A 26,009-nucleotide genomic window follows, 5' to 3' on the forward strand; every position below is an offset into this window, starting at 1 on the left:
GTGACTGCCCACCTTACTGTATAACCAAGGAGTAACCTTGGTTTCTTATTCAGATCCACTCCTCAGTTGTGATGTCCAATTTAAAAAAAAAATCCACAGCGCCAACATGGTTATGAAAAAAAAAAAGTTCAACTTCAAAACAAATTTTCACAAAATCACTGAATATGGGTCACAGTAGCTTTGAGTTTATGGGTTTTCCCAAAGAACACTGTGTATTATTCCTTTTATTCCATAAACATTGTATTTCTATCCAGATTTCTAGTCTGAAAATGTGATAAAAATTATGATTTTTAGTACCTTAAATGTCATTTTAGCATAATAGACTACAGTGTTGCTCAGAGAGTAGTGAGTGACTTCAGAAAAAGGCTGTTCACTGAAAAATGACCTGACAAGTTAAAAAAAACAATGTGCAGACAGAACTGTCACAAATAAATGCTTTTTACTTAAAATACAACATAATTAAAATATTCAGTTGGCACCTACTAATTGAGGTATGTGGATAATCAGTGGTTATTAACAAAGGAGTTTTTGAATAGAAGAAATGAGATGATTGTGTGTGTTCTTACTGTATCTCTTTGGTCCATCTTCGAGGCAGAAGGAAAGCGTGAGAGTGGCATCCTCTTCAAAAAACTCTGTCGCAAAGGCATCCCACCACAAACTGTCGCTTTCCTGTTAGGGAATAAACAAAGTCAAAGGTCATAAAGACAGGTATACCACTTCCTGCCCATTTGAAAATACTGTTTAACAGTTTTTAACAACAGCCACAGATTTAAGCTCATCACCACCTGATGTACTGTGTGAAATCTTGTGTTTTCAATGGTCCACGTGTTGCTTCAGTTGGGTATGAAATTCTTCATTTTCTGCTACTATTTAATAACCCAGTGAATTTCCTTTATCCCGGTTGTTGTGCTTGTGCTATTGCATTTTTTTACATAAATTCAATATTGATTTATTCTGATAAGACAAAGATATTGTGACAATGCGGGCTTTTCCATGAGACAAGATAAACACGAATGTAGTTTGTTTTTTATCACATGTGAATTCATGAGTGTTCCCCTTACTGTATTCATTCAAATGAAACTCAGAAGCTTTATGAAAGTTTACAGTTTGGCCTGTAAAATGGTTTAAATACAACACATTACAGTGTGGATCAAGAATGGAAAAGTTAAAAATATGGGAATAAAATAGAAGTCAGGAATGCTTCTTTACCAAAACAAAAGAGAATTCTAAAAGATGAGATGTGATGGCCTGAGAATTTAACACAAGTTGATGTGAAGCCAAAATATGGTAACACTCTTTGCTTTTCTTAAGCAAGCACTTTGGGAGAGCCCTGCCTGAGGCTTCTACAAGTCTGAATTACAAGCTGAAGTGTAACAGCTTTAAGATCAACTTCTCTTTTCAACTTTCACAGCAGGTCACGATAAGTTGGCCATAAGAACACTGCTGACAATATTAATATATTAGGTGGATATTTTAAATTACTTTTTTAAAAATATATGAATAAACAAACGTAAGTGATTTACTTAAAACAGTTAACCTCTTAGTATTAAGTAACAGTAACAGTAATGGATACAGTAGCAGCAGGCCAACAATCACAATAACAGTATCACTAGTAATTACAATCACACAATGATTGTTTAAAAAAGTACTATTAGTAGTAGCTTAAGCAGTGATGCTTTTTTAAAAAAGCATTAATATTAATATACTAATAAAAGTATTGAAAGGTGCAAATGGAGTTTGCAAAGTCAATATTTTGTATGACTACCTATATTTGTCAACACAGCCTTAATTCGCTTTGGCAGGTTTTCTTGTAATTTCTCAAGGTATTCCTTAGGGACAGTTTTCCAGGCTTCTTGAGCATCCCAAGGCTTTTCTTTGGATGCCGGATGCCTTTAGCTCTATTCCCTATCGACGTGATGCCACGCTGCTTCAATAATGTTGAGGGCCAGGTTCTGGGAAGGCCAATCCATGACTGATAGTGTTCCATTTTATAGTTTTAATCAGGTATGTTTTTACTGCACCTGCAGTGTGTTCGGAATCATTGTCATATTGAAAAACGAAGCCAGTGCCAGTCAAACGCTTTCTAAATCATATTCAAAATCTTCTCCGTGTTTATAGTTCCATAAGTCTTGACCCCCAACACCGCTGGCGGAAACCATGATAAAGCCTCCAACGTGTTAGACACTCCGTGTTGTACATACTGACGACAATTAGACACAAAAAATTTCACATTTGAATTCATCGCTCCCTAGGATCTGTTCCCACCGATTTTCAGTACAGTGCTTGTGAAATTTGGCATACCTCAGTCTTTTCTCCCTGTTTCCTTTCTTAGCAATGCTTGCTTGCCAGCCACCCTTGTTTGCTGCATTTTTTAAGAAATTGGAACAAAATTAATATAAAAATTAATATAAAATATATTAAAACCTTGGAAGGACCTTCAGAAAGTCTGGAGAGCTATTGCTTAAGACCACGTTAAAAAAATACAATAAAGTCAGGCTCCTTGGAAGCAAAATATAAAAGACTTGTGCTTAGTAGTGTACTTGTATTAGAATTAGAATAACTATTAGTGTTAGTATTAATATTACAATCATTAGTAACAGTAGTAGTGTTATCCATTTCTGTTGTAACTGCAATAGAATTTATTTTCCCACAGTGAATCTGTGAAGAAACACAATCATGCAAATCTCTTTGCCCTGAAATTACTCCTCTAACAGCCATTTGCCCTCTTCCCCCTCCTCACAAAAAGCCCTGATAATGTCGGCGGGGCATCCTCCACTCCTGTCCCCCCCCCTCTTCCACATACTGACGTCCAATTGATGCTAATTTCCTCTGACACGTTATGACAGATCACCACGTTTCATTCTGCGCCGGGCTGAGGGATGGCAAGCACTTCCCAGATGTTGACAATTAGCGTTGTCACCATCGAGCAGTGTCAAGCCCAATAAGAGGTGACTGGAGCACCCCACAGGTCAGCGCTGCTCATACGCAGTGTATCTGATGCAAAGAGAGAGACATGTGGTGTGGAGGACCTGAAGCTAACCCTCATGCAGCAGGTCAATCAATAGGTGATCATGAGTTTGTGGGGAGGTCTTTTGGATGGCAAACCAATCAGCTGAGCTGGCTACAGGCTGAACTGAGACTACACAATAAAATACTTTCAGTGGAGTGGAGTACTAACACTTATGAGCCATGCATTTCGGAACACTAAGACTTACCACTTATCAAAGGTTAAGAAAAGCTGAACTCTTAAGTTGTAGGTTTGAAAGGAAAGATTTTTTAATAAATTATTGCAAAACTATACCCCAGTGAACCTGATTTATACACGACAAAAGACCTAACATTACTGTAATAATTAAATCTTCTTTGTATGCTATCATATGCTTTTCCTAGACCCACTAAGACACAGTGCAGCTCATCCTGACCTTCTCTATACTTCTCCATCAACACTCTCAAAGCAAAAATCGCATCTGTGGTGCTCTTTCTCTGCATGAAGCCAAGCTGCTCGCTGATCGTCACCTGTCTCCTTAACGTAACTTCAACAAGTCTTTCCCATATCTTCATCAACTTTATCCCTCTATTTATCCCTCCATTTCTCAGAGTCCTCTCAGTCTCATAGATTGTGTTAAACAATCCACTGCTCTTACTCCTGGACATCTTCATGCCTCCATCTGGACCAACCGCCTTTCTCCTCTTCACCTTCTTCTATAATTCAACAGTTTTTCAAACAGAAGCCTCCACTTTTGTTCAAATAACAACATCACTAACAGATATTGGTGGAAACACTGACACAATATAATTAATCCTTTTATGGTCTTAAACCATCTAAAATTTGTTCCATTAAGAGTGAATTAACAATCCCAGTTTCTCAGCGTCCACTATTAAGTCTTCAAACGCAAAAATCAGGCACCAGGTGACACGTAAAAGAAAACTGAATTTACAGTAATCCTGTAAGGCTTTCCACATTCTTCTGGAATATTTACTCCCTAGACAATTTTTTATGTGCTGAATCAACAGGCATGCCTTACTTTTCATGTCATGTTGTGTGTGTTTAACTTGGGAATGTTATCTTTAATTCCATAAATGGTATCTGCTTACCTTAATAAAATATCTATTACTTTGATTTATCAACCCTATTAATAAATCAAGTGAGCTTGAAGTTAACGCTCTAGCCAACACCACCACATCCAACCACTTCTTTACTGACAATATTTTAGAGAATGAGAGTCCAAGTGCTGGACCTCCTTTTCCCTTCAGACTCTTACTGTCTTACTTTCATCTATTTTCAGAGGTATAGAAAGACCCACTGCTGCAGAATAAAGATCTGCCCCTGTTGGGAGCATCATAATGTTTCAGAGTAACATCATAACCACAAATAAAAGTCCTCTACTTTTGTCATGCATTTATTGGGGGCATACCTACTACTGCTTATTCCCCAAAATCTAAACCTATGCAAGACCCAAATGTCTTTCTTTGCACTGAAAAGCTGGAGGCTGCAAATATTTTGCCTTTTTTTTAATAATTAGAAAAAAGTTAATTGAATTATTTTAAAAATGAAAGGAACATTTTAATGTAAGTTTTACAAGGACCTCTCAACATTGATACAAATGTACTACATGTTAGTGCTGCAGGTTTCATTAAAAACTGCACCAGCTGTGCCAGAACCATCAACTTTGACAGGAAACCATTGACTTGTAATTACAGCTCTCCCATTGGGTCAATCAGAGTAATTGTTTACACTCGGCCAGTGCTAAAATACATCAGTCACTTTCAACGTAAAACTGTAAGACAAAGTGATATATGAATAAAGTCCATGATTTTTCCTGAGTGCATCACTGGGATAGAATATGTTGCATGGAAGCTAATGTGTGTATTTTACATTGGCGAGAATTAGCAGACAGCACTGAGTCTTCTCTTTCAAAAAAAAAAGCCTCTGCTTGAAAATCTTTGCTTGAACTGGAAGATATGGTGGTCAAACACGCACCGCTGACTAGCCACTGGGAATGAAGTGCATGAGCTGTCGTGTGCATCTGTGTGTGTGTCTGCCTGACTGTGTCATACTGTGCGAATCAGCAGGTGTGAACAGCCGGCATGTTTGTGGTGTCATGTGAATACGTCTATTTCAGAGGGCCAGACGGAGAAGAGCGACACACACCAGGCAGAAAAAGACAAAGACAGAAGGAGACCGCCTTTCGTGCTACTCAGCATTCAGATTGAGTTCAACCCATAATCCAGTATCATGAGGGGGCGGGCACTCCTGGGATTGACAGTCAAGTGAAGGGTGAACAATATGCTCACTCTCAACACTTGCTCACCACTTCTCAAAGATCCTGCTCTGCACATTCATTTTTTACACTTTTACAAAAAAATAAAAAAAAATGATAAGGTTATTCAGAGAACAAGCTGCCATTGTGGCAGATTTACAGCAGCTATATGTAGTATTAAAGCATAACGATGCATTCACTTTTGTTTTATCCAAGTTAAAATAAAGTGCACTATTTTAGTTCAGGTTTAGTTTTGTAATTTACTGGGCAAAAACTCGACTAAATTTAGCTCAGTTTAATGTTATTTAGGCACTTTAATATTGAGAGAGTTCCCCCAACAATCACACAGTCCCCTATGAACAACCACTTGGCAAAAGCAGGGAGGAAAATCCCACTTTTATTGGGAGGAGCCCCCTTCCCCTTTGTGGGCAAAAAAACCCCATCCTAAAACTACAGTGCACGCTTATGAAACTAACTAAAACAAACTGTAAATATTGAAGAAATGTCTTTAGTTTTTGTCTGAGGCAATGTGGTCAGATTATTTAAAACAAGCAACATAAGGGTGCATATGTGTTTTGACACTGAATTAACTGCCTCCATATATCCCTATATCTTACTATAACAGCTCTGTCTGTGTCTTTGTGTGTTTATTTGTTTCTTTGTCCACAAACTCCTCCTAGACCATTAGGTGTTGAGCAACCAAACTTTGTTTACAGGTACATGTAAGGCCCCTGAACATCCTTAACTATATCATATATCATGATGTCATTTTATTGCATAGCAATCTTCTAGCAACAAGGTAAAATTGATGATTCTTTTAGCATTTATGCACATATAATAACTTATAAAAGCATTGCATCCTTGTTTTTTCACAACTGTAATATTACTTTATATCCATTAAAGTTGAATTATGCAAGATATATTATGATGCCCTCATGTTGCCTTGCACCAACCTAGCAACAGGTTAAAATTACCTGTTTTTAGCCTTTATGTATCTAAAACACCTTATGAAAGCCTCCTATAAATGTCTAGCAACGGTTTACATTTTTATGTATATATGTATTTTATGTATATAGTTTATAGTTTATAAAATCTTAGACAGCCCAGAGTGATTCTTTTCTGAAGCTGTAAGCCATGAGCTCAAGGACTATACTGTACACTGTTTTTAAGAACTTAGCTTAAAGACATGCTAGATATGAGAAGCTCTAGTAAAATACCATAAAAGCAAAAATTAGTTTTTATCGCTCAGTATATATTCAAAAAACAAAGGACACATCACTGCAGCATTTTAAAAAGATGATAGTCTCATTCATTGCAATTCCGAGACACAGGGTTGTTTAGATATCACTTGAAATTAAATAGCAGCACAACTAAGGGATGCTTCGGGGGCAACTTGATTCTCTTATCCTGTTCTATGTTCTGTTCTATTCTGTCAGTTTAGCAATATTAAATATTTAAATAGTGAAACAAATGTGAGTGATATATAGCTCAATTTCTTAAAAGCAATATTAATAAACAGAACAGAATGTACGTAAACATTATCAAATCAATAATCTCTTTTTATGTGTGGAAGGCAGCAGGAAGGTATATTTAAGAGTGACAAAAAAAAACAAACCAAAGAGGTCTGTGTTCATCATAATAAAGGAAATGTCAACCAGTGCAGTGGTGTGTCTCATGTATATTAAGGCACTGCTGCCTGAATGATGGTCTAACTCTTGCGATGGTTCACAAAAGCCTTAGTGATGAATAAAACACGATGCACGTGTAACTCAATGAGCATAAACTTACCATAATATCTGAGACTCAAAGATCTCACATCAGTCAGCAAGTCAGCGTTTAAGAAGCGAGGACCGTAAAATGTTTGGTGCTTTTACTTTGAAAATGATGAATTAATGGCTACCTATTCATTTTCTGTCACCTGACTTTTGAATTGCACTAAATGAAATCTTAAATAAATTGATATAATATAGCATAGTTTATTAAGAATGAAGGTAGCATAAACTAGCATTATGCTATGCAGCTACTTTAATAAATGTATATTTATCATCAAATGCAGAGCTGATTTTTTTTAAATAAAACTTAACGCTAAATAAAAATCCTTTATCCAAAATGAATAAAACCATAAAGAAATGTGTGATGTCACTCACCTGACAGGGAATACTGTTAACTCTCGATATTAGCCTGGTACCAAGCAAATATAGTAGGCCATGTTTTAAACATGCTATTCCATTTCATCCTGCTGTTTACCTGTGCATGTCAAAATAAAAACTTCAAGTACTGCTCATATTTCCTTAATAACTTGCTAGTAACGTGCTTACAGAACCCACGAAGAGTTCTTGTAATCAATAAACTTATCCAAAACACAGTTGGAAGAAAACAGCAGAAAGAAAATTAATCAGCAGCTATCCTGATAATTCTGATAGTAATGTACGTTTTTTTTTTTTCATGCAAAAAAAAAAAAGTTTTTAATATCAGCTTCTCAGATGTGAAGTTTTGCTACTTTTTTCTTTTAATAACTGTTCATTTGGGGAAGTTGGATTAATTGTTAAACAAAACAGTCTGACTACATTCTGAATTTTAACTGAGTGAACAATCATCATTATTATTGTAAAAAACAATCACCAGTTGCACTCCACCACAAAAACAAATCTGATAAATTACAGAACTATAACCGTAAAAAGATAACAATATAACAAATAATACTATTTTAGTGGCAGGAGGTATGATAAGTTTTTTTATGCTTCTACACTTTAGCTAAATTAATATGGGGTTTTTGTATTTGTATTATAAGAGTTGGCATTTTTAGAAGGTAAATGTAGCAGTATCAATAACATTGCTTTCAGTGGCACTACAACAGGGTGCTGGTCTTACATTAGTATTACATCATTTGCACCATAAAGCAGATGTACGAAAACAACCAAAGTTGAATTGTAAGGATATTACAGTTGGTACTTTACAACATTTTAGCTATAAATACTTTGTAAATTCAGATTTTACACAGAGCAGACGGACAGCTTCCAAAATACCGTGCACCGTTAAACAAACCAGAAGTGTAAAATTTTTCTAAATGATCTCACCTTAAAACCAAAGGCAGCATTAAAATAGAACTTACAAAGCATTGCATCAGTGCCTTCTACTGCCTGCAGAGTAATTTACTTAAGTACCTTTGGTACTGGAGTGTTGGAATGGAGTATTTTAAAGTCTTCTTTCACACCACTGTCAGTGGCACAGATGATCAAGCTTTAAGCCAAATTCAATGCTGATTTTGGTTTGCATTATGAAAAAATGGGGAACATCATACGCCTTACCCTTTAATTTCCACAAATTAATGTTTTCTAGTGGCAGACAATAAGCAGCATCGCATCTGAACAGACTCTGTTGAACTTTGAACTGTTGAACCACGGCTAAAAGAGGATTTTAATATAAAAGCATGATCCCCATTTTGACATAAACTGCCTGGATTTAGTGTTGGAGATAATTTTTCGAGTGTTGTCATCCTGAGGGCTCCCATCACTCTGTGTTAGAGACTCGATATTCATTAAGCCTCCTCTCACTGTTTTAATGAAGAGTGTTTCACTTAAGCTTCCCCTGTTTTACAGAACGTCTTTCTTAAAATCCCCCTTACACAGGTTTGCAAAGGAAGGTTAGTTCACTTCTCTTTCTGAGTTAAAACTGCATTTCACTCGCAATGGCTTAAATTTTGCGTTTCACAATGGTGAACTCACTTTTACTTTTAATATTTTCAAACAATTCCCTTGCCATTCTGTTTTCAAGATTTCCCTCAAACTGAACCTTTTTAAAAAATAATATTTTCTGCTTTAACTCAATATAGTTCATTTTGGCAGTCGTCTGATATTTGGCTCAGCCCTGCAACCACGCTAAAAAAAAGAGCATTTATTTCACAAAGAGCAGAGTTGACAGCGGTGTGTCTATTGTCTTGTCTCCATTAGCTCTGCTCGGCCCAGCAGGGTTCAGCCATAGATGATATGGTTTAGCTTGTGTCTCTGTTGAAAAGCCTCCCACCCAGACAACAGAGGAATCTGAAAATAACAAGCATATTTCATGTGCATGACCAGCATTTAGTTTCGGAATTCACGACAATACAACCGATGGGACTTGGCAGTTTCATTGCTCTTCCCCAACTCACTTATTTTCTAAATTAAATACACTTTTAGTAGTGCTAGCTAATAAAGCTAAATGTAGCTCAAACTTTTCCATTATATCCATGAGAAGTTCTATTTAGACTCAGTAACCATTAATCCTCCAAACTGGAGCTTTTGGGCAGCTTTTGGCCAGTGCACTGCCAAATTGTGAAACGTGGCTGGCTAAGCTGTGGACCGTCCAGGTTTGGCTCGGATCTAAAGACAGAGGAGAAGTTGGACCGAAGCCAGGCAGGCTGGAGAACAGCTAAAGCCTGGCCAGTGGACACAAACCATATGAATCCTCTGGCTCAAGCGAAACCGTACACAGAGGAGCTTTTCAGTGTTGTACAGCAAGAAATGTCAGGAGCTTTTCTTTTTAGGCTGTGATTGGTAGCAGGTTATAAAATTGTAAATGACATATATTTACTATGAAAAAAGAAGCCCGCACTGTTCCGTCTTGTAATATCCTATCAGTCTTTTTTTTTATTATCTCCGCCAGTTTCTTTCATATCCACCTCCCTCTCACTGTCTGTCTCCTGTCTGATGCGGTTTGCTGACAGACGGCGTTCTGCCTTCATTATGCCCGTGGACTCTCTGACAAACCACGTGGCGTGACGATGTTTGTTGTCAAATGGTACAAATCAGGCCCACTCCGAGGGACCCGTGGTGAACTGACACGGATGCGGCCGTGACGGCCGTCAGCCGATAAGGCTCTATTGATTCAAACGGATCGCACCTCATCTGCGGGGGATTTATCAATGTGTCAATTGCCCACTAGCCAACCACAAATCACCAGCACGGGCCAGAACCTCTGGGATTTGTGGGATATCCAGAGGATTGGAGGGACAGCATAGGGAGGATCCTCAGTAAATAGCAACAGAGCTGTGGGTTAAGTGCTCGCATAAAGAAATATCCATACAGGATTGATAGGCAGATGACACTAAGTTTTACTGTCTGTGGAAACACTCAACAATACGCTAAGTATGAGTATACAAAACGCGAATAAACGAATATATTTAGAACATGTTTGTTTACCATAAAGTACATAGAGATTTACACACATGGCATGACCTCATTTTCTTTCCCTCTGTATCGTTCGGTCCACACACCCTTAACGTCTGTAAGTTTAACATGAACCATTCTCCCAGGAAGCTTTTGTTAGTCTCTATTTCTTCATTGTTGCTTCCAGCCTCTTGTGACAGAAAAGCCTCCAAGAGTGTAGGCGTGTCTGGGACCTGACCTTGGAGAATTGCCGAAGTCTAAAACCCCATTCAGCTCCTGAATACCACGTAGCGCAGCTGACTGGTGGGCCAAGAAAGTTTTGTTGTGAAAGACTCAAACAGCTTCAAGGTATTGAGGAGCATAACAACATAAAAGAAGCAAAAACTCACTGGGTGTCTGAGAATGATCTTTAGCAAGGTAGCGTTTGTTTTCATTGTACGGTGAAGGCCACTGACAAGTAACACATGTCAAAGTCTAATAAAAAATGCTTCTGGTGAATGATTGTCATTTTCACGAGTTCTGAGACAATACCTTGACTGAAAATATCTATATAAATTTAGCTTCCTCCCGAAATGTCCATACTAGAATCCAACTAAGTGTTAATCTGGTAGATAATTTAATCACAAGGTTGATTGATCATCTAAGTTATTTAACAAGCATGCAAATATAAAATCTTTGCTGGAATAACTAGCAAAAAGTGAGGATTTCCTACTTCTAATCCCATTTTATTTAACTGTAAACTGGAAATTTGGGGGGTTGGTCTGATGGACAAAAAAGGACCCTAATGATGCCGATACAGACTTGAATGTTTTGATGATTTCTATATTCTTTCATCAGCAAATCAAATAAACTGTAACCTAAATGCATTTCTACATTAAAAAAATCAGACTTCAAGAGCCTAAAGTGCAATAAAATTAAATATAAAATTAAATTTCCCGGTTTTGCAAATCATTGCAATTTGAACTGAATGCGCAACAAAACCAAAGTCACAGCTTCCCCTGGAGCACAGGGGCTGTATCTTTTAGGGAGTCCTCAGTGTGACGACGGAGAAACTCTCTTTTAGATTGCATAAACAACACCACTTTAATCATGTCAAGAGTGTCATCACACACCGATGTTTGATATCAATGCAGGTTTACCCTCCCGGGTTCTAAGTGTTTTTATATAATGCAGACCTAACATGTTGCTGCATTTGGCCACCGTACAGCCACCAGCAGAGCATTATGCAAATTAAGAGAAATGAGTGCAGTGGGAGAGAAGTCATTGCCCTTGAACAGCCGGCGCACATTCCCAAGGAATGACCTTTCTACCCATATATGAAATAAGCAAATATATTCCCATGTTGGGTTGCATGTCTGCCACTTTACTTAGGTAGCTTTTCTAGTCTTCATTTTTCAGCGTTAGACATCACAGGCAGCAGTCAGAGGCATAGCTCAGATACCACTTATTGTGTTAAAGTGTCAGTTTAAGGTCAGGGTTAATACACAGAAGTTATTTGTCTGCTGTTTTAAAGCAGGAAACATGAATGAATCAGAATTACTTCAACGCTTCTGGCTTTCACCCCAAAGGTGAAGGTGCAGGACTGATCCCCACAGCAGCAGTAATACAACTCTCCTGCTCAACCCTCCTGCTACCTCCTCCTCCTGAAACCTGCTAAAGACATTGGCAAAATCTTTAAAATTCAAGTTCAACACAACTGTGCTTTGAAAATGCCACACAGACAGAGTTTGAATGAGTAAAAGCACTGTGATCGTTTTTGTGGGACCTGTTGGTAACCACCTCAGCAATAGTTGTATTCTGGTTGCTTTCCCATATAACAGCAAAATTGTTGAACACCTATGTCATTTGCAGTTAAATTACCATGCTGTAACAACTACATCACTATTCGCGGAGGAATTTCTGACACTCTGTTTCAAATCTATGAGGTTCTGGCTGGACTGGCTGGGATTTTTTTTTCAGTTAACCACCATGTTATCACAAACACAGGGCATGCAACTGACTTCATCTTATTGCCGTTTTATTGCTGTCTTAACACACTATTAACTGTTAACAGCAGCTGTGTCTGAATGGTTCAAGCCCCGGTCCCCATCTTTGAAGGAACCATTTTAAAGGCAGCAATATTTTACGTTAATTGCGCACAATGGCAATATTTCTCCTACTACTGTTTTCCCTGGTGTCACTGTACAATGACAAACAGATTCAAAAAGATCCAATGGTCCTTTCACGGGTTGCTTGTATCAGAACTATTGTTTCCCTTCTTTTTACAAGACAGAAAATAAACTTCACTTATCATCTTGTGTATCTGCCATGAGATTTAAGACCTTTACAAGAAATAAGTAGAAGCAGGCATAAGCTGAAAAATATGTCCCAACTTGGCAATTATACAGTGACACGTCAGATTTACCTTGTGATCCCCACGGGGGGTCTCAAACTCAAACCAGTTTCGAAAATACTAAATTAAAGGATTTCCTTAACTTTCATTCGTTATAAATATCTTGGATGTTTTATATATCCTTGGATTACTGATTATTAAAGAACACATGCTAATTAAAGATATTACTTTGGATTCCTTGAATTTGTCATATAAAATGAACAAACAAATATTCACAATCATTAGCTGTAGGTTTGCACATAAAAAATGCTGAAATGTGCTCGTAAAACCTGTGCTCGTAAAACCTGCACAGCTGCCATGTTTAGTAACAACAAACATCAATATCGATGGAAAATGTTAAAACAACAAGATGCATGAATAAATGAGAAAGCACAAAAAGAAAATGATTCTTTACAACCATAAGAAATTAAAATAAACAAGAAAGTGAGGTTCCAGGTTCTGGTTTGGACGCACCAACACGGAGCTACCCATGCAGCCTTTCTTTCTCTCCACTGTGCTAATTAGACTAATAAACAAACAACAGGGAATAGTTCCTCAACACTGTGGCGCGAGACGCTTGATCGATACTGGATTTCATCAAATCCACTGGTATTGTTAAGTTTGTGCGTGTGCCCTGCTGCTGTTGTTAGTGCTCGCTTTGCAATCTCACTTGTTGCTCGTTCGGCTGATGAAACGAGCACAATGACTGAGGTGCTGCACTTGAAACAGGAACTTAGAGAACATAAGAAGTTTTTACAGGTCTTCACAAAATATATTAAGCTTTAATTCGCTTAAATTTAATTAAAAGAAAAGACATTTTAAACTGTGAAATGAGCAAGGGAACACTAAATAGGCTAAATGATAGACTAAAATGAATTGAGTTAAATTAATTGTAGCCGTAAACTATAGGGATAGTGCAAAGTTTTATATTTGCTTTTATTTTCTTAATCACCTTTTCAGACACACTCATAAATTTATCAAAAGAGATCTCAGGAAAAGCATTTCTAAACAAAAAATGATAAAACACACAAATGTTTTAAGCACAAATTTCTATTTAAACTGGCTATACAGTGCACATATTCATAACACTGTCCTTATTGTGTTAAAGCCTGAGCTCTTGTCACATTTCAAGCTAGATCGACAGTGAATGCGACTTCATTGGATTAGAAATGAGTCTGATGTTCTATGACTGAGAGCATAATCTGTAATAATCACTCAAAACCAACATTTTGTGTGTGCCAGCATAAGAAGGACGATGATGAATTTCTTGAAAATCAAATCTTCCTTTTGCAAGATCAGAGACCAGTGTAATACTCTTAGAGGCATATACATTCAGTGTCTTGCTTAGTGACACTTCCGTAGGGCTGGGGCTTGTTTACATGCAATGTGTGAGCTTTAGTATCTGAAGGATGTTGTTTCATATTCATGCCTGGGAGATATAGAAGCTGAAGAAAAGGCATGCATGCCCAGGCATGTTCTCTGGCTAAATGAGCATATAAAAAATATATAAATATAAATGAAAACAGTATGCAATCCAGAATAAGTCAGTAAATTCATCTCAAAGGAAAAACTACATCAGAGCGAACAGCTGATCAGCAAAATGACGAAACGCCCAGAAACCGGCGCAGAGCAGAAGCTGAAGTACAGTGTGCCTCCCTGAGTTCACTGTATCCACTGTTGAACCTTTTTCTTCTGTGGAGCCACTCAAACATTATGCAGCTAGAATTGCACTGCTTTCAATAACACAACACTGCAAATCAGTGTTAGAGGACTAAGGAGCTCATTATTAGGTTTCAGTGTAAATAAAGACAATGAATAATATTCTTATCAGCTTGTTTAATCAGTAATTAGTATTCGTTTTTATATATTTCAGCAATTTTGTATATATTTCATTTGTAAACCTGTAGCTTATACAGCAAAATTTGTTCTAACTGTCAAATTTAAATATCCTTACATTACCAAGACTCTGCTGTCTCTGCTGTCTTGAATCAAATTTAACATTAAACTTTAACACTGAAATGTAACTACTTGGACATGGTCTTAAAAAAAGAAAAAAGAAAAGTGCTTCAAACAAACAACATTTTCATTCATTGTATTCTTTCTCAGGAAACATGACTAATTTTAAGCCCGTCAACTGAAAGTTATTCAAGTTCAAAATTTCAACCTGTGACCTTTCCGTTTCAGGACAGCCTGCCTAACTACATCAGGGCAGCAGAACAACAGGACACGAACAGACTACAGACCCGTCTTTCTTCCCTGTTATCTGAGCAACACTGCAGCCTGGAAGGAACCATGGGAAAGGGCCAGGAAAAAGGTGGGTCTATTGTCTCAGCATCCTGCTGGATGTGACTGACGCTTGCGATTTGACCAGAGGTCCTTTTTTTTCGCTTTATATGATTTTCTGGAAACATCCTCTGAGAGCATCCCATTTGCAGTATAGCATTACACATACACACACATCATATCCAAATTTGTCTACTTGAAAAACTTACATTAAAAAAAATTATGTTAAAATCAACATGTAAATAAACATGCAAATATATGTAAAAATGAAATGCGGAGTCACATAAAGTACTTTATTATTAATTCATTGATATGTTTGATTTTAAGGCAGATAACCTTATGAAATGTCAGTTGCATCAGCTATAGTACTTTTTCCACAACCCACAAATATAACCCCACTGCTTTACCCCAAAAGAAAAGAGGGAGATTATAACAAATATGAATGTCAAATTTTAAATAAATACAATATTTTCCTCTTGTTCAAAGTTCAGCTTGACTTATGATTCAGTAGAAATATTTTTCAAGGAAAGGACCAAAGGGAGAGTTCAACCCATAGTTCAGTCTTGGTGATTTAGTGGTCTAAAAAGTTTGATGAGTGAATATCACTGTGTTCTTAAATGAGATTTGTGCTTTTTACATATTGAAATCCATATCTCTTACTTTAAAAGCATTTCACTTTCGAGGTTTAACGTCTTATGTGCATTTGAGTGGGTTTCAGTTTTCTTCTAGAGCCCAAAGTCATGTTTAAGTGGTGATTCTAAGGTGGCTGTGTGTGTGTGACTGTTTCTACTGTTAGCCCTACGAATGAGTGTGAACCCCTTTGGGAGTACCCCCCATCTTGACCTGTGTCACGTGTGATAGGCTTCAGGCCCCATGGGTAACACACTTTTGGCTACGCTATTAATAAAATGAATGGATGTATTAAACCTGAAAAACCTGTTTTTGTTGTTGTTTTGACCACTTGTGTCAGTTGAAACAGACTGTGACATACAGACAGGTGATAAATTAAAGAAAAACTTGATCCGGTGGCTCTGTTATGCTGTCAGAGGCATCGGGCTCTCATGTTTTGAGTCCACTTGTCCCCTTGGAGAGAGGAACCACTGCAAATCAATACTGAGACGTTCTGAGTTATCTCCCTTAGCTTATGATGAAACATTCCTGATGGGAGTGGTCTCTTCGAGAAAAAATAATGCCACCATCCACAGGGCCCAAGGGGTCATTGATGTGTTTGACGTGTGTGAAAATAATGCGAGTCATAAGCTATGACCTTTGCAGTCACCAGATTACAACCCAATTTGACATCTATGGGAGACTTTGGACCAACATATTGAGAGCACTCTTCACCATCATCACACAAATGCCAAATCAGGGAATAATGGATTTACAGATGTGGAGATTTGTAGACTTAGTTTCATTATGTTTAGGGTTTTTTGGGTTGTTGTTTATTTTATTTTTTTACATTTTCCACTGGTCTTTACTCTCTGCTTAGTATTTCTGCCTGCTACTTGGTGCTGAGCAGGTGCAGTGGGTTGGTGGATATTGCTAAAAACTGCATTATAAGAACAGAAGAGTTGCAGGCCAGATAACTAAACAATAAGCCGGATCTCACCATAAAACTCTCTAAAGCCAAGGGGACCTAGAAACCCAATCCAATAATTAATTATTAATAACAATTGATCACTGAGACTAAACAACTGACATGTACGTTCTTAGCATAACAATCTTGATAATTCCCATTTTTATAGACATTATTTAATGGCAAGAGAAATCATGAAGACTTAAGATGCAGTAGTTTGTATGTTGTTGAGTTACTACAGTTACTTTGGTGTTATACATTGTCTCCTGTGATCGTGCGTCCATTTCGTTATTAATAAAAAAAAAAGTTTCTCCTCCAGGGATTCATAAATGTATCTTAATATCTAAGATAAATAACATTATGATTAGATTTAATTAATAAATAATTAATGTGTTTTTACACTGCAGGCTGTATAAAAAAAACACATTAATTACACTCATCCTTAACGTTGTATAAAAGTGGACAGTGGACATCTCAAGAAAGTCCTTTTGTGTCTCTATTCAATGTTTTCACACCAGACAGCAGCTTTCTAAGGAATGAAATAATAAATAGACAAATGGTATTCAGCAATGACCAGTTTTCTGAGGAAGAGGTTACCATTTCTTTTCAAAACTATCACCCTGGCTGCTCACCTTTTAGCAGTATTATTCTTTAATTAACCTAAGGGGATGTTAGCGGGGCGTTAACTAAGGGAAGGAGAAGCTAATGTGATTCAGTCCTTTCAGTGACTGGCAACATTATGAAAATCCAAAATGTTTTTGTTTTTAATGTTAAGAGCTCCGCAGCGTTTTACGAATCCACAAAAGCAGATGTCTGTTCATTGTCAATAAGGCATTGAATCACAATAACAACACATATTAGAGATTTGGTTGATAGAGGAATAAATAATAATGCTGTTTATTCCAAGTAAATAACAAATGGTGCACACTTATTTGAGCTATTTAGCTTTTTCTCCTTTGTTTTCCTTTTTCATGTGTAGGAGGAAGCATAAATGCAGCATAATGTGTTTATCTAGCTAAAAATGATCTTTAATTTGTCATGTATTTGATAATTGAATCATTAAAATCAACACTGTCAATCAGTACTTTACATCTCATTAACTGAGATGTGACGCTTCACTGAGGGTGGTTTCAGCTGCAAAAGACAATAAACATCTAAACATTTACAATGTAAGAAGAAGACGCAGATTTCACCAAACAAAATGACCAGATGTGGAACAAATTTCTAACAATTGGTTTTACAGACTGTCCAGCAGTTTAAATCATTTAAAAAAGTGATTAAAACTCAGCTGTGTCACATTTAAAGTCTTGAAGTGACACTGGCTTGTTTTTCCCGATGGTAGATAAATCCAGCAGTAATGGTTCGGATAAGGGCAACACGATGTTCGACACTTCTCTGGTAATTACTCTCTGCTGGTTTCACACACATGCACTGCAAAAATGTTACCAAGTATTTATCGCTGGTGACCATAATTTACAAAAATAAACATCATGTTTTATTGACTATGATTTTAAACAGACAGAGCCCATTAAGTCATCACAAAAGTGTTAAGCCAGGGCACGCAGGAAGAGCTGTTTTCCCGTAAACTTCGGTACAACAGAAAGACTTTTTGCAAGCAAAAGAGTCTCCCCCTGCTGGTCATTAGAAAGAATTCAGGTTTAATTCTGTCTAATTAATTCTATCTTTCATTAAAACATTTTGTGAGGTTAGAAACTACTTAGTAACCCTCTAATATCCCAACAAAGAAAGAGAAAAGAAACTGGGAATTTTCACAATTACCAACCTGGACTACTTAAAGTTGGACAAAGTTTTTAATACTGTAATAATTTGGATGATTAACGAATGAAAGTTAGATGATTTTCAGCTGTCAGTGGAATAAAGCTTTCTGCTGTGGGGAAGGGGTTATGTATACTTTTGCGAATCTATCAATAACACTAAAAGAAAAAAGGGGCAGTCAACTCTGGTGTTCCATTATTGATTTAGGCTGACTAATTCTTGCCTTATGTTATTATTAATGATCAATAAAGCTTGAAAATACATTTCAAGATAACTTGAAGACAATGTAAACAACTGAATGAGATTATTGGGAAACTGCATTGTAGAAACAAAGTGCGGTTTGGCCCAAAATTGCCAAATCTATTTGATTCTGCTCCTCAAATATGATGACTCGCTACTTTGGCCTAATACATTAAATATCAGTGGAAGACCTGGATGAATAAATAAATTGAAGGTCTTCCCATGTCCATTTTCACAAGTTTCTGATATTTTTATTTACCAAATGGTCGTATAAGGAGCGCAATCTGCGCTGAAAACAATCATTATATGCAATTTATGTCTTTTTTCTGTGAAAGCAACATGTGAAAGCCAATTTTCACTAAAAGAAATCATCAAGTGTGTTCTTGGTGGCTCATCTCTAATCCTTCTATGTGAACCTTACAGTGCCAACTTGACCTCTACATCATAAACCTATTCATGTCAATCTGACACGTCGAGCTGATGGGAACAGATCCACTTTGCTCCTGACAGGAACAAGGGATTTGGCCATAATGAACACTCCAGTTCCTCCAGTTCCAAAGTCGAGCCAATGAGTCAGGTCTGTGGGGCCATTTGAATAATGAGAATGAGACTAACTATGTGCAATAGACACAAGAACCCAATGAATGGCCTGCCAATCACTGTTACTGATTGCTTGTCTATGTGCTGAGGAAGAGTGTGACCAACAGAGCCAATGTCAGCAGCAGCGGCAGCAGCAGAGAGGTTTCTGAACGCAGCCCTGTAGCTACTATTATCGCATCTCCATTAAAATGCTTTTGTTTTCCCTTCTGTTTCACTCTCTGTGTTGTAGTTTTACTTACAGTGTTATTTTGTGTCTCCGCTCTCCGCCGCTGAATATTAATGTCCTCTATGCTAATGGCCTTACAGCAGCTGAGGTCGACCAAGCTCCTCCTCTGAATGTTAATCCGCTGCCTCATTTGCATACGCTTAAGTGTCAAATTCCCCCACAAATCACTGCAGCTGCCTCCGTACGACGAGGTCTGTGGCCCCCCCGAGCGACAGCACAGAAACAATGTGGTCACACCGTATGCATAGCATCAAATCCACATCAAAGACTGTTTAGATTGCCAGGTCACAGCGGGTTCACATTGTGTAAAATGAAGGTAATGGGATAGCAGTCAGCCCCGTGCAGAAATACAGCCAGGCAGGTAATAAGTATGAATGGAGCAGGTAATAAGGTTGGGATAGAAGCAGACCCAGAGTCATCTGAGCAGCAGGACTGTTTTAGCTGCAGCACAGTTATCAGTTCAAAGGTGAGCCCTGATCCCAGACAAACACACAGGACAGGTTGTGTCGTTAGCTTTTATTCCTCCTTATTTCCATGTGTGCCTCTGAGTGCATGGCAGGTGAAACGGCTGCTACTGAGAGGGGGGATAAAAAAGTTCCTCGGGATTACAAAGATAAAAGTATTTGCTTTGTTAACAAGCCTAATGCTGACAACATGACATATCTGTTATCAGCATTCATGTTACAAATCAGAATTCACGGGGAACTGTTTTGAAAATCAATCATTTTCCACATTCTCAATTCAGCTTTGTTGCTTTTGTTCACACTTCACTTAATCCAACTGCTTTTTTTCTTTTTTAGTTAAAATAATCGATTTAAATAGATTACCTTTGTTGCAAATTTCCCCTTTCGGTGTTTTCAGACAATTTATCAACTAGAAATCATCATTAATTAATCAAAGAGAACAGTTTGCATTACCAGTTGCAGGTCTGACATTATCATCACTGTAGTACAGCTGAAAAGATTAGTTTAATGATCTGTGATTATCAAAAAGGAATCCAGCAAATATTCTGATAATAGATGAATTTTTAGCTTTCAAATCAGAGGCGACATGCTGCTTTTCTTTAAATATGTGACGATAAACAGAACAGCGTTTGGTTCTGAAGCGCTGTTTGAATTAAAAAAAAAGTGATTTATGTCAAACGATTTTAGCAGAGATTCATTATTTAAACTTAAAATGTTCTCCAGTATAATAGTTACTGGCACTACATCCATGATCACTACAGCAAAGATGAAAGGATTAGCTCAGTATTGAAAAACTTCTACATAGTATTTAGTTACTACTTAGCTAATTAATTATTCATTTTTAAAGCAAACTGAAGCTGAAACAATACACCGATGGGACGATTTCCTTTTCTGAATTACAGTAAACTAAAGAAAAGACATTGGAGGGAAATTTTTCTAATCAACTGACTGAATAATTGAGAAAGAAAACAAATGTCATGCATATATATCTGTGTGTGTGTTCTCTACCTAAAAGTGCACCTTGAAGCCAAACTAAACAAATCAATGCATATGGTTTCATTTAAGGGGTTGCAGGTAACAAACCCATAAATATGGAAATATGTACAGCCTAAAGTAAACTACAAAACAGAAGAAGAGAAACTGATAACAAACACTCTAATGCACTAAACACAACCAAAGCTGATAAAAGACGCCGCTGTACCTTTGCAGTCCATACGGCAATACTGCATGTTAGACAGTAATCCCAAGGAATAAAAATAGTCCGTGTAATTTTATCAATTTGCTTTTCTTCCCTTGCATGAAGGTTTTTTCTATAGATTTCACTAAGTCGTACAGACTTCCTCTCAAGGTAAGTAAGTCTCCTCTAAGTGTCAAGTCCTTGAGTCCTGCACCTGCCAGTGGGAGCTGCAGTTGCACCACGAGCCAAGCAAATTCAAACGCACACTCATGAATAAGACAACTGGAAGTATTTCTGACAGAAGACTAACTTCAGACGAATCCTTCAACACTTTTTAAAGGTGATGCCACACTGAGGCTTAGTCAGCTCCCCTATTAAAACCCTACTTAAAAAGGCAGGAATGCAAACTATAGTGAGTCATTTTGGCTCGACGGTCTGCCAGCAAGCACGATATTAAGTACGCTCGGAGCTATTCTTATTCTTAACAATGGCAGTTCTTTCACGATATTAAGCATCTTTACTTGGGTGATAATTCTGACAAGACTGCTGTTTGCAAGCTTGAAATCGTTTTGACAGGATCAACAAAATATAGCAGCAGCCCCAGTCAAATAATGTCACTTCATACTAAAATCCAGCAGAAGTACCCAATATCGCATGTTCTTTTCGGTGATTTTACATGTTCGGTGTCATATGCTGTACATCAAAACAACAACAATAAACCCCTTCTACTTCTCACGACAGGTTAAGAAGGGTTTTCATCCTGGAGACAGTGGCAACAGACATAAAATGCAAATATGCAGTGCATAAACTGACACATTACATCTGTTCAAATCTCTCTAGCAGGTTAAAAACAAGAGATTTCATGTATACTCTATATCAGTGATCAGTGCTGACGGTACTAATCAAAAGTTAATTTAGTTTTATTACAATTTGTTAAAAAGTCTAACTACTGATCCCATACAAATAATGTAAAAATACGGGAAGACACAGTGTGCATTTCTTTGCCTGTGATGACTTTTTGGCAGCAAAATAATGACATATTTCTGTTCATGCATGGCTCATATAACACATGAATATTTCTTTAATTGGTGTAGTAGGATTCCCTTATGCAAAGGGAACAGTTCATTCTTTTTTTATATAGTTTTAATAAGGTCAGAAGAAGACAAAGACGCATATTTAAAGGAAGAAATAACACATTTTTGGCAATTATTCTTAGAGCAGTGTCATCTGTGGGCTTCCAACCAATACATTTTCAAAACTAAAAAACTCCCTCCATAAAACAGTAGTTAACTATTCGCAGTTTGGCTATTAAACTCTGAAGGACATGGATCCGCAAAATCTGCTAGCAGCAAAATCTCGATAAAATATTCCTTAAACTATCCAGCAGGACAATTTGGCTGTATTCTTTTAATGGCATTCACTTTCTTTTGAGAGGGAGAGCGACATCCCAAACTTCCTGTTTTGTAACAACACCAGCATGACCCTGCACTGCTCTTGTTTCTAAATGTGCTCTGACTTTTAAAGTTGTCTTGGAGGAGATGGACTGAGTAGCAAGCAGCCCAGTGATAAAACAAGCAATAGAATGACCCTTCAGGCACGCATCATCATCATTAGGACACCAGCACCAGCTAACCGCGCTTTACAGGAAGTAAAAGGCTCCAGTGAGTCTGCTTGATGAAGAATGTATAATATTTCCACTCTCAGTCTTAGTTAAGGCAAAATAGACATTATGCTGTATATGTGGATTTGTAGAGGGAGATTTCTTTTACAACCTTTTTCCTTTACCACGTATACAATACGTTTTTTTTTCTTCTTAAATGACAGCGGCTACTTTGCATTCATAAGGATAATTACTATATAATTTTGTTAAAAGCCTGAGCTGAGCTGCGTTACACATCTGGATGCAAACAAATTGCAAAACTCGAACCATTTATTTCGCTACTATAAGACACTACTCCTTCCTCATTACATTCACCACCTGCATTTTAATTGAACAATAAGAACGTCGCAAAAGAGAAGACATATGATACACCCTCACCATGGAGTAAAGTGAGAAAAAAGAGGAAGTAGGAAGCGAACATACAATGAACACCGACAGAAAAAAAAGCAACTAATTATGTTATCATGCAATTATATAATTTAGTCTGAGGAAAGGTAATGGTGTAATTTGCTATGTGCCTGTACAGTGTGTCTATATACTCAATGCCATGTTTGTCCGGGCTGTATACGAGTCCGGCGTTGCTTTAAAACAAATGTCTTGTAATGTCTGTGTATGAATCTGAGATTGCTCGTGTGTAAGTGTGTGTGCCGTTTGGTGCGTGTGCATATGTGTGGTACAGGAGTTGAGGTCCACTGGGGTTTGGACCACTCCGTATGAATAATGCATCAGACTGGGCCATTGCATCTCAGCAACATTGCCTTGGTCTGCTTAAAGTTCCTCTTTAGGAAAGTCAGCGCCATTCTGCAAGCTGCTGCAGTAACTCAGCCGGCTTTGAAGGTTTTTCTAAAATAACAGTAAAAACATCACATGAAATAATTTAATGGGCATGTTTCTCAGTTTAAAATGTCTCATGGGATTCAAATTCTAGTCTAAAAGCTTCAAAAGGCAACAAGAAGTCAAATTATTTAAAACAGTAAATATTTAGAGCTAAAACTATTAGTTGCTTGGCTGACAAATAGCAATTAATTACTTTAAATATCTTCCAGCTTCTCAAATGTTGTTTGTCTGTTTTTTCTTAACATTTTGTGATAGTAAACTGAAGATCTTTGGGGTATTAGACTGTGGGTCAGAAAAACATGGCATTTTTAAGAGGTTACGTTGAGCTCTGGGGAACTGTAATGAGAGTTTTTTCTAAATTCTAACATACCACTGATGGAATTATTCAGTCAACTAAAAAGTACTGGTAAAAAAAAGTACATATATATTTATGACAATTTTTTTTTTGCTTGAGCCGTAATATTTATATTTACAAATGTGTAGCCAGGCTATTAAAAGATGATATTCATCGTATTTAGCTTTTTTGTTGTCCTCTAATGATTGTTTGCGAGGAGAACTTGACATGTTGGATGAACTTTTTATCTGCAGATTTACACATTTGTGATTACAGAACAGATGCTGAAGACAGCTGCTCCCAATACAGTACAACTCAGAAAGGGATCACCAAAGGTTCAGTCTGAATGACACTGTATGCCACACACACTTAGCACCCAATGAGATGAAGCATCAGCAGACTGACATGAAATGAATTCACCCCATGCAATCATAAATGTGCAATCAGGGCCACTTTCATTCACAAAATCTAATCCGCAGTGATGAATCTGTGTCCTGAACAGGCAGACCAGAAACTCTCCACTTCAGTGGACAAACTCTACTCCACTCCACATGGAAGAAACATATGCAAATATGCAAACACCAGGCAAAATGTAAATGTATGCAAATTAATTAAATCCAATGAAAAGGCTACTTTGCCTCAGTCTGCATAGCCTATTTGAATAGTCTTTGTGGACTTCTTAGATTTTCTGGGATTTTTTTCAAACTTTGTTATGATTAGCCTTTACGTAACTTTCTCTTAGAAATGTGCCACATTTTAGAACCACAATCACAGCCGTGATTTCGCTTAGTGCCCTGATTAAAAGATTTAAACTGGAGACCTCAAATGTTTAAAGTCTACTTTTGCTGATTTTCTTACTTTTATTATTACAGCTCATCCCAACCTCAGGTGACTTACTTGGGTGACAGTAAAGCCGCGAATTTTTAACAGGTTAATTGGCCACGTGAAAGCAAAAGGACCTCCTCCACAAATCAGCATTTCCCAACTTCAAATTAAAATTTTAGGACTAGAACAATTTACTTCTGAGGACGCCTATTTATTGTAACGTAGACTACAGACAGAGCCTGTTTACTTTCACCTTAGGAATGTTTGGTACTTTGGCATTATATCCGTATCTCCTGACTGACGGACCTTCTCGGCTCATCTTTCTCTCCCGGACCGGCATCTCGTCCCTCCTCTCCAACCCGCCACCCTCTTACCGGTACCTCGACCTAAACGGGACCGTGTAGCGGTTACGTCCGGCTCACCTCTGTGCGCGCCTGCAGCCGCTTGTTCATCTCGTAGATCCGATACTCGGGCTGGATCATGTAGGGCGAGTGTCTCCTGTAAAAGGGTCCGAAGGGAGAAGAGTAGAACGGGTCGTGGGTTGGGTTGGACATGGTGGCTCCTGGCGAGGCGCACGGCGCGATTTCAACATCCAGCGGGCACAGCAGCGCACATGGGAGTGCGATGCTCTCCGAAGACCCCCAGTTGGAAGCAGCCGCTGTCGAGGCTGAGCTGCACTCTGCAAGTTGGCCTGCCTAGTTCGCTGCTATAGCGTGGTGCTGGAGGAGGGAGGAGGGAGGAAGGGGAGCAGGAGAGGAGGGGGAGGAACGGTGGGTAGGAGGGGGGGCAGAATTGAAGGGGGAGGAGGGAAGTCGTTTCCTGTTCCCTCAAGACCTACACTCAGTTTTGCACTCTTGCAAAGTTCAAGTAAGATCTCTATGTTCATGTGTGTATGTGTTTCGTTATTTCCTCTCGTAAGTAATTCTGCCCATGTTATTAACAAAAAAGCTCTATTCTTTACCTAATATTAAAATATTTTTTCAAAGTATTTCCCAACGTATCGGATTTTAAGTATGCCTGCCAACACTGGCTGAATAAAGCCTAGTGCTGGTAGGATTCAGATGCATGAAGCAATGCATGGGCATCAGTTGCAACAACAGTGCAGAGGCAGGGTATTTAAAGCATGCTTCACACACAGAGGTAGTAAAGAGAAATCTAAAGAATATAAGACACTAAATTTAAAGCAAAAACGAGCAAAATTTAGAGTTAAAACACCAATGCCTGCTCTTTCACAT

At 37.8% G+C, this 26,009-nt stretch overlaps 1 protein-coding gene across 4 annotated transcripts in view; it reads right to left on the reverse strand.

The window, feature by feature from the left end:
* Positions 1 to 25,504, reverse strand: part of ldb2a (LIM domain binding 2a) — a 104,064-nt gene extending 78,560 nt beyond the window's left edge. For 2 of the 4 annotated variants that reach the window (XM_084954490.1, XM_084954475.1), the window contains exons 1-2: positions 25,197 to 25,504; positions 567 to 669 (exon numbers count right to left, since the gene is read on the reverse strand). In XM_084954490.1, coding sequence (XP_084810616.1) covers positions 567 to 669; positions 25,197 to 25,328 — 235 coding nt within the window. In that variant the 5' untranslated portion in view covers positions 25,329 to 25,504. The remainder of the gene's footprint in view (positions 1 to 566; positions 670 to 25,196) is intronic. The other 2 variants (XM_084954484.1, XM_084954469.1) reach the window with 1 other exon arrangement.
* Positions 25,505 to 26,009: the final 505 nt, after the last annotated feature.

This window comes from Perissodus microlepis, chromosome 2, assembly GCF_051167445.1.
Source record: "Perissodus microlepis isolate ML-2025 ecotype Zambia chromosome 2, ASM5116744v1, whole genome shotgun sequence".
NCBI classification, from domain to species: domain Eukaryota; kingdom Metazoa; phylum Chordata; class Actinopteri; order Cichliformes; family Cichlidae; genus Perissodus; species Perissodus microlepis.